This window comes from Zosterops lateralis (genome assembly GCF_965231275.1).
Source record: "Zosterops lateralis genome assembly, chromosome: 3".
NCBI classification, from domain to species: Eukaryota; Metazoa; Chordata; class Aves; order Passeriformes; family Zosteropidae; genus Zosterops; species Zosterops lateralis.
In genome coordinates, this window is record NC_139764.1 from 12,434,582 (window position 1) to 12,442,888 (window position 8,307).

At 50.6% G+C, this 8,307-nt stretch overlaps 1 protein-coding gene across 1 annotated transcript; it reads right to left on the bottom strand.

Annotated features, from left to right (window-relative positions):
• Positions 1-640: 640 nt before the first annotated feature.
• Positions 641-8,020, bottom strand: OVOL2 (ovo like zinc finger 2). Its single transcript, XM_083857224.1, has 4 exons — positions 7,912-8,020; positions 7,064-7,254; positions 4,714-4,903; positions 641-2,144 (listed from the first exon to the last, which is right to left on the bottom strand). Exons 1-4 carry the CDS (start codon positions 8,009-8,011, stop codon positions 1,834-1,836), a joined length of 792 nt encoding a protein of 263 aa, XP_083713350.1. The 5' UTR covers positions 8,012-8,020; the 3' UTR covers positions 641-1,833.
• Positions 8,021-8,307: the final 287 nt, after the last annotated feature.

An 8,307-nucleotide genomic window follows, 5' to 3' on the forward strand; every position in this document is an offset into this window, starting at 1 on the left:
CCTCTAAGCTTTGCTCTCCATCCAGGGTGGGTTTTTCCCTGTGCCGTGCCATCTGCTCCCTTTCTCTTCTGTTTAGAATCCTTTCTGTGCCCACCTCACTGTGCCTGTGGTTCTGTCAGCAGGAATGTGCTGTGGCAGTGACACCAGAGGAGGAGCAAAAGCAACATGTGGTGCAGGAGGGATAAAAAACCAACCAATACACACAGGTACACACACACCCTTCCTCTCCTCTGGCTGGAGAGGAAGGGTTTCAGCCACAACTTTGCTGTGCCAGGGGAAGGGCTGAGGTTTCAGCAGAGCTGAGCACACAAATCCCATGTAGTCAGGTGAACATTAATCCCATTGCAGAGTGAGCAACCTTCCCTTTACACTGCTCAGTTATAAGACCTGGGGGCCAGTGCACAAGCTTTAGCTCTTTCTGCAAAGTCAGGATCTTCTAATTTATCTCAATGTTTTTTTTTCCTCAGCAACTTCCCATTTATTAAAGTATTCTACAAACTTTCCTGCTACATAGCATAAGTTTGTTCTTAACACAGTAGCATCACTTTATTATCCTTGTTTTCAAGGTCTCTAGCACCAACAGTTGTGCTGAATAAAGTATTAATATCCTTAGGAACTCCTAGAATCTTTTCCCCACAAAAAACCCAAGCAGCTGCCTGAACAAAACAGAAGCAAGTTGAAAAGATTTTTTTACAATTCTTGCAAAGTTGCTCAAAATATCTCATTTTAGCAGCAATGACTGTGGAAGTCGTGGCTAAGCCTGACTTTGTATTTTAGGTGGGAGGAGCCTTTAACACTGATAGTGGTCACAGAGGAGCAGCCAGATTGGTGTCTGCAGTTTTGCACTGATCTGAACCAGACACAGGCTCAGTCCCCTTTTCCACTGCATTGTTGTATGAACACGCACTTGATTATAAAAGAGAAAATAAACAAACAAACACACACACCATAAAATATGCACAAAATTGCATTTCACCATGACAGAAAATACTTATTTTAAAGTCATTACAGTGCTTTCTTTGGGTTTCTGGGTTGCTGTTGGTGTTTGTTAAGAGGATGTGGTAATAATCCTCAAAGTGAGTGTGGCAAGTCCAGAAATATCAGAGCTAGGATTTCACTCGTTTATCAAGTGAAAATGATAAAAGCTCATGGGTTCAAGTACTTAAGACACAACCAAAGGTCTGCCCTAGAATAATGTCATTTGCTAGTAGAGAAACTTTGGGAAGAAAACATTCTGCAACCTTTGGGAAGAGTTTCAGCTCACCTTGGATCACACTTCCATAAATTGTTAGCAGACTGCACAGGGGGCAGAACTAAGGGTATTTGCACATTTTGACTCATTTGCTGATACAATGCATTCCTGTTCTTAAGGCACTTTAATTAATGCTGCATAGAACCATGCAGCAGTAGCACTCTTCCCCAGCACTTTTCACCCAAATCACTCATAAGTAATTTGCATGGTAGGTATATTAACTTTACAAAATACACTGAGGAGAGGTGAACTCATTTGTCAGTGGTGTTCAGACCTGTGGTAGAGCTGAAATAGAAAACAGGTTGCCCAAATGTCAATTCAGTAAATACTCCACCTGAGAGGTGACAGCCTTTGCAAGCATTCCGTTTTTATTGGCCAGATAAAAAAAAAAAAAAGTCTGATGTTTCCATCACAAATGGGAATATTTTTGTCAAGCTGAGGTTTTACCAACATCAAGAGAATCCTGTTAACAAAAGCATCCCTTTAACTTCAGGTGTTTCTTTCAAAACAGTTCTTAAAAAAATAATATATATAGTCCTACATGTAAACTTCATTCCCGCCGAGCGCTGTGAGCCCCCGTGTCACTCGTCCTTGCCGTCCTCTTTGGAGTTCCTCTGCAGGACGGGGCTCAGTTTGGTTTGCAGCACAGCTGTGAGTTTTTTGGAGGTTTTCTTCAGGAAGGCGCTGCCGGGGTGGACGCTGCTGACGTGCAGGTACAGGTCCTCCTGCGTGGGGCCCGTGTAGCCACAGTCCTCGCACACGTACAGCTTGTCCCTCCTCTGCTTGTAGGCATACTGCTGCTGCACGCCGTGGATCTTCTTCAGGTGCGACTCCAGCGAGCAGCGCTGCGTGAAGGCCTTGTTGCAAACCTCACACTTGTAAGGACGAATGCCTGCAGCAGGGAAAGACAGAGGTTACCTGATATGTCATCTGTGTTCTGACTCTTCTTTCCTACAACCAGCCAAGGCACATCAGCTGCTAAGAATGTATCCAGCAGCCCCAAGGAGCTGCCTCTCTAAACAAAACATCTTACTTTCAGGCTAAGGTTTTCAGGAATGGGTTGATATATTTAGGCATGAAAAACCTAGGAACGTTTTGAGAAGGTGCAGGCAGACACTGGGGATGACTGATGCCCATCAGTGGTTTGGTCCTAAGGCAGCCATTATCAACTCCTGCAAAACTTAATTTAGATCCCTATTTGAAATCCTGTGCTTAGTTAAAACTATCAGTTTCAGCTTTTACAATGAATGAAAACTTCTGTCTTGGTAAGATTTTAATTTTTCTTTTTTGGTTTAATGAGGCTTCAGTGAACAGCAGTGAATGTCCAGCAATCTCAAGTGCTTTCATACAGTACAGATTTGATGACTGAGATTACAAATTTCTAGAAGTGCAGGAAGATGAAAGAAATAACTGTCTGTTTCCAGGGGTGGAAGAAGAAACTGACTTGTGATTTGAAAGCCCAGACAACCAACATCACAGAAATCAAGTTTACCACCAATCAACACTGATTGAACAACAACCCCCCCCACCTCCCCAGTGCTTAAAGAGCTGAGGATTTTGCAACACTTGAAAGAACTTAACCCAGCGTGAATTCTACTTACTAGACTAGATCAGTAAGTTCTCAAGCAAAGATTACCCTTAAAACTGATATAAGGAGTCACCTAATCCCCTCTTTTCCCCAGGGAAGGTGGAATGCCAGGGTCTGGAAGATCAGACCTATGGTGAGGCAGGCAGAAAAGGGTAAGCCAGATTGGTCTGTTCAGACAGTTACAACTTTCTGATTGTATTAAGTTACCAGTCAGGAGCTGATCTTTCTACCAGAAATCCAAGCTAATAAGAAGTTCCAATAAGCATAATTTCAACTGCATTTTTGTTTATTTACAAGGGATTATCCCAGTGCACCCAATTAAAACTATCAAGACAAAAGTTTACTAATGCCTGCTGCTGTGAAACAGCTTCATTTTCATTAAACTGCAGTTGGAGAGAAAGCCCAAATCTTCATTAGAATTCACACAGAAAAAGCAGTTTCATGCTCATTTGAAGGCAGTTGAAACCTCCACCATCCTTGGTGCCTGCTCCAGCACTCCACAGGCAGGAACACAAGCACAGAAAGGGTAGTGCCAGGGTGGCACAGCCCATCAACACTTTGGGAACTTCTTCATCACTTAAGAATCATTTTAAATCACTTAGGAATAATTTTAAATTATTCTGACCAGAGACTCTCTTGGATTTATTTTCTGATTCTCTGATGAGGGGACAGCTTGAAAAATCACTTCTTTTGGAAGTACTGACTCCACACTCCAGCCATACCCCAGTGGCAGCTCTCCTTCTTACATGAAAGCTTTCCAAACTAACACAAACAGCCCAAAGCATTGGCTCCTGGCCATGCATTCCCATCCAAACAGGTGTCATTGTTTTTTAGGGGCTCTACTACTAAGAAACAGCTCCTGCCTACCAACATCCTTGTGGCACTTCTAGCAGTTCACCTGGTTAATGGGGCTCTGCAGAGCAAGCCCAAATAATCTCCAGCTCCCATTGGGTGACCACACATCTGGAAAGATGGGATGTGCCTGTGAGATGTGGTGGATGCATCTTCTGGGTGCCCAACAGTGCAAAACCAAAGCCTGCTGAGCACAGCCAGCTCAGCCCACCAGGAAGCATCGCCCTGGATGAGGATGGGGTTGATGTTTATTTAAGCCATTGCTTCCACCAAGGAAAAAAAAAGCTAATCAAACTGGTAGCCTTCTCCCTGCTGCAGGCTGGCGTAAGAACTGGGAAAACTGAGCTGGATTTGAGACTACAGAAACAACCACTGTTATTTGGGATGGACTCAGGAACTGACCCCACTACAGAGTGGCCACAGACAGCACATCCTCCAGCCTGGGGGAGGCACAGCATGAACCACGTTCTGGTTCCTCCAGACATTTCTGAAATCAAGCCAGAATTCCCTTCCTGCACAGCAATCAGCTGGAAAGGCTCTCAACACCAACATCTCCAGGAAACTGCTGCTCGTTGCCTCTAGAGGGCAAAGCGTTTTCATCGAGCTGCTGCCTCCACTCATGGCTACACACGGATAACTGTGCAGTGAGTGATTCGCTATCCCGGGGTGGTTAGCCCAGGCAGGTTATCCAGGGATGGGGGGGCGGTTATCCCAGCCTCACTGCCTCTGGCATGGCAGCACAGGGCTGTGTCTACACGAGGTGTGGATGGCAGGTCCTGCACCCCCACTGCTCCACACGGATTGCAGTAGTTTTCCACAGATTTCATCATTCCCAGGACTTTTCTCTGTCCACACTCACGTCTTCCCCTTCTCTCTGCTGTGTCCCCACTATTTTTTGCAAATGTTGTTAACCATGTGTGTTATGATCTTGCCAGGTTACCTCCACCCTCTCCTTGTCCTTGTTCTATCCCACCCCTTCTCCCCAGAGCCTCCCACGGGTCCCCAGTGAATGAATGCTCACCAGTATGGGTCCGGACATGCCTTTTCAGATCAAAGGTGTCGTTGAAGCCTTTTCCACAGAACGTGCACAAGTGTCTCTTCACCTGGCTGTGGCACTTGATGTGACGGTTGAGCATCCTCTGCAGGCGAAAGCCTTTGCCACACAGTTCGCAGCTATGCAGGGTGGCATCATTGCAGGTGCCAGTGGTGAACTGAGGAGTGGGAGAGAACTGCGTGAGCATTGGGATGAACAACAGAGGACCAACAGAAACAAAACAAGCAGGGCTTATTGTGGCATTAAAAAAAAAAGGGGGAGGGGGAATATATTAAAAATGAAAAGTGAAAGCATTCAAGATTTTCCTGCTGGGTGAACCCTTCATGCTTTCCTTGCAATCAAGTGGGGAACTTAATGTGCACAGTTTGGGACTGAGGCATCTCTGGTCAGCTTGGATTCAGGGGTTAAAACAAATTCTGTGTAGTGGTTCCCTTCCAGGGGTAGCAACCCTTATCCGGCTACATCCGTGAGCACAAAGGCTTAGGCTATGAGCACCTTTCTGTGGGACCACACATGTGTTTGCTCCTGTGCTCAGCTGATATCCTGGATGGAGAAGGGGTGTCCTCTCTGGTGTGAGAGAGTTGTTTTATGTGCTGCCTTGTAGTCATGCCTCCAACTACTCCAGGTCCCTCAAAAACCAGCCAGCAGTGATAAAAAAGGTGGTTTTGGAGAGATAAACCCAAGGCACGTTGTGCTGACTCAGCAGAGACTGAAACAATGACCCTAATGTTCCCCCCCTTTGGTGTCCCCTGTTAATTAACAGCAAAGTCACATTAGAGGGTAATCTCATTCCTGCTCCTAGCACCAAAAGCATTCTGCCAACACCGTGACATAACTTGACTAAAGAAGACACTGATAATTCAGCTCCTGGGAAGATCATTCCTCAGAGGGAAGGCTTAATGCCTGGAAAATGTAAATACTGCACTGCTGCTTTAACAATTCCTGGTGGAATACACAGGACATGCCCCCTGTTAGACACCCGGGATGAGGGAAAAGCCAGCAGAGCAGACAGGACCACGGGCACACATCCATCGGTGGAAAAAACCCAGCTCTGCTGAAAGGAGGTTTTGCTGTGACAGTCACGAATAACACAGGTTAAATTATGCAAAGTAGGTTAAAGTCAAACAGCAGCGGGGCGGGCTTTTCACAAAGACAGGAATATGTCTGGGGTTTCTTTTTCCTGAAGAGCCAGTTATTTTTCCCTGTCCTCCTCTGCTTACTACTGAAGCAGCACTAGTCAAAATTGTAAAGAAAGATTAAAGTAAACGGCAGCTGTGAAACCACGAGGTGTGAAACTGGAGGGGGAGCCATCTGGGAAGAATCTGTTGGGCAACAGGGCTATGACTCCACCTCAAGCAGCTGCATATAACCGGGGTGAAACCTAATGACTGAAAAGCTGTCAGTCCAGCACAGACAATGGTCATTTTTACAGCTTCATCCACCAAAGCAGCAGCAGCCAGGGTTTAACGAAGTGTTAACTACCAGTGATAAACACACCTCTTTCTGCCTAGCTGGCCTGGCTCCACCTCTGCTGAGGGGACCCTGGATGCTTAGAGAGAGATGCAGCCTGTTTGAGAGCTCAGTGTTGAGTTCTCAGGTACCACGAGGACCTGAGGCACCGTAAGCAATTTGCTTTCTCAGCCCTGGGAGGGAAATCACTGTGCTGCTCTGCTGATTCTGCCCAGGGAACACCCACCCAGCCAGAGCTCCTGCCCATGCAGCAGAGAAGCTCTTCAGCAAAGTCAGTGGACAGATGATTGCTTCATTTCACCCAAGCCTGCAGGCCGACCTCAAGATGGCAATGGTCTTTCACAGCTATGGAGGAGAACCTTGAGCTGCTTTTTTGACAGGTCAAGGTGGGAGGGGGGCAGCAAGAAGAGTCACCCCAGCCCTTGTTGGTGAAGGGTTGAGTACAACCTAGAAGGCAGCTTTTAAGGAGGCCCCACGCTAAGGAACAAGATCCACCCACGCACCATGGGGCATGACTCCTCGCTGCCAGGGCTGGTCCTTCCTGGCTGGGTTCAGAGCTCCTTGTGGGACCTGAGCCAAGCAGGTCAGGGGCAGCACGTCCCAGGGAAGGATAAGAGAAGGCAAAGGGCACTGGAAGATTATGGCACACCGCTTATGAGGCTTTGCTGCTGCCATCCCATGGCCGCCTGCTCTCCCAGGCCTCCACCTCGGTGTGCAGGACAGGTGCTGTCACCACCAGCAAAGAGAGCCCAAGGTGTTGTCACCTGGTGTGCCTGGGCAGCAGCTGGGCCTTGACCTTGAACTGGGGTCGCCCCAGAGAAGAGATGGTTGGGGTGTGGCTGGTTACCTTGATTTTTGACCTGACCATGGGGTGCTTGATGGCCAGGTCCAGCAGCATCCCCCCGCCCGTGCCCAGCTCTCCGGGGGCAGGCTGGGGCGTCGGAGGGTCACTGGGCTCGGCGTCGCGGGTCCCGCTGCTGCCGCTGCTCTCCAGGCTGCAGCTGTCCTCATAGCCCAGCAGCACGCAGCCGATCCCGCCTGCGAGGGGGGGAGATGCGATAAGCGGGGGACCCCGGAGCCTCTGCGGGCAGGGCAGGGGACGGAGACGGCGGGGCCCGGTGTTTAACCTGCGGGCGGGCCGCTGGCGACGGGGGAGGATCCCCGGCTCACGCTACAATCGGAAACTCAAACACGAACGGTCCCAAAGTTCAAACAATCCACTCCGCCGCCTTCCCGTTATACACCGGGCAAGGGCAGGAGGAGCGGGAGGAGGAGGCGAGGGGGAGGCCAGGAGTACATCACCCCCCCCGCCCCCGCCCTGGGTCCTTCCCTCTCCTCCCCCAGCCACTTTTCTCATGCAAACGAGGTTTCCCACCTTCCTGGACGGACACACACACACACATTCCCCCCATCTCCCCGCCCCGCCATCCCCGGGGTGGCAGACGCTGCCGGGCGTGGGGGCAGCAGGCTCGGCGGGGCCGGCACCGCTGCCACTTGCCTCTGCCCGGGGAGCCTTGTCCGTGTTCCCTCCACCGCCTTTCTCCCAGTTCTCTCGAAGCCGCCGCCCGCCCCCTCGGGGCTGCCCCGGCCCGGCACAGCTCCCTCCCCAAATCGCCCCCTCCGGTGAACGCGGGGTCCCCGCTCCCTCCGCTCCTCCCGGCGGCGCGGGGCGCGGGGCGGCGGCCGGAGCCCTACCTGGGATGTAGGTGTCGGCTCTCTCCTCGTCGGGCAGCCCATCCCAGCTGCGCACCGCCGGCTGCGGGCTCCGACGCTTCACCAGGAAGGCTCTGGGCATGGCGAGGGCAGGGGGCACGGCCGGGCACGGAGCGGAGCCGCCGCTTCAGCCCCGCCGCCCGCTTGGCCGCCCGCTGCCCGACGGGGCGCGAAGGCTGCGCTGCCGTCCGGGGGAGCGGGACCGCACACACCGGGCACAGCCGCCGAGCCGCGGGGAGGGGAAGGGGAGGGGAGGAGAGGAGAGGGGAGAGGGGGGGGGGGAGGAAAGTTTCATAAGGTGGAATAGAAAAATGCACCAGGAAACTTGGGAAGGAGCATGCGTGCTGCAAACATAACGGTGTCAACAAGTCTGCTTAC

Bases quoted from the DNA above. Each gene is read 5' to 3' on its own strand.
- OVOL2 (XM_083857224.1), bottom strand. From the start codon at position 8,011: ATGCCCAGAGCCTTCCTGGTGAAGCGTCGGAGCCCGCAGCCGGCGGTG. The intron at 7,255-7,911 runs GTAGGGCTCCGG...CCCCCCTCGCAG, and splicing joins AGCCGACACCTACATCCCAG to GCGGGATCGGCTGCGTGCTG. The intron at 4,904-7,063 runs GTAACCAGCCAC...CCCACTCCTCAG, and splicing joins TGGTCAGGTCAAAAATCAAG to TTCACCACTGGCACCTGCAA.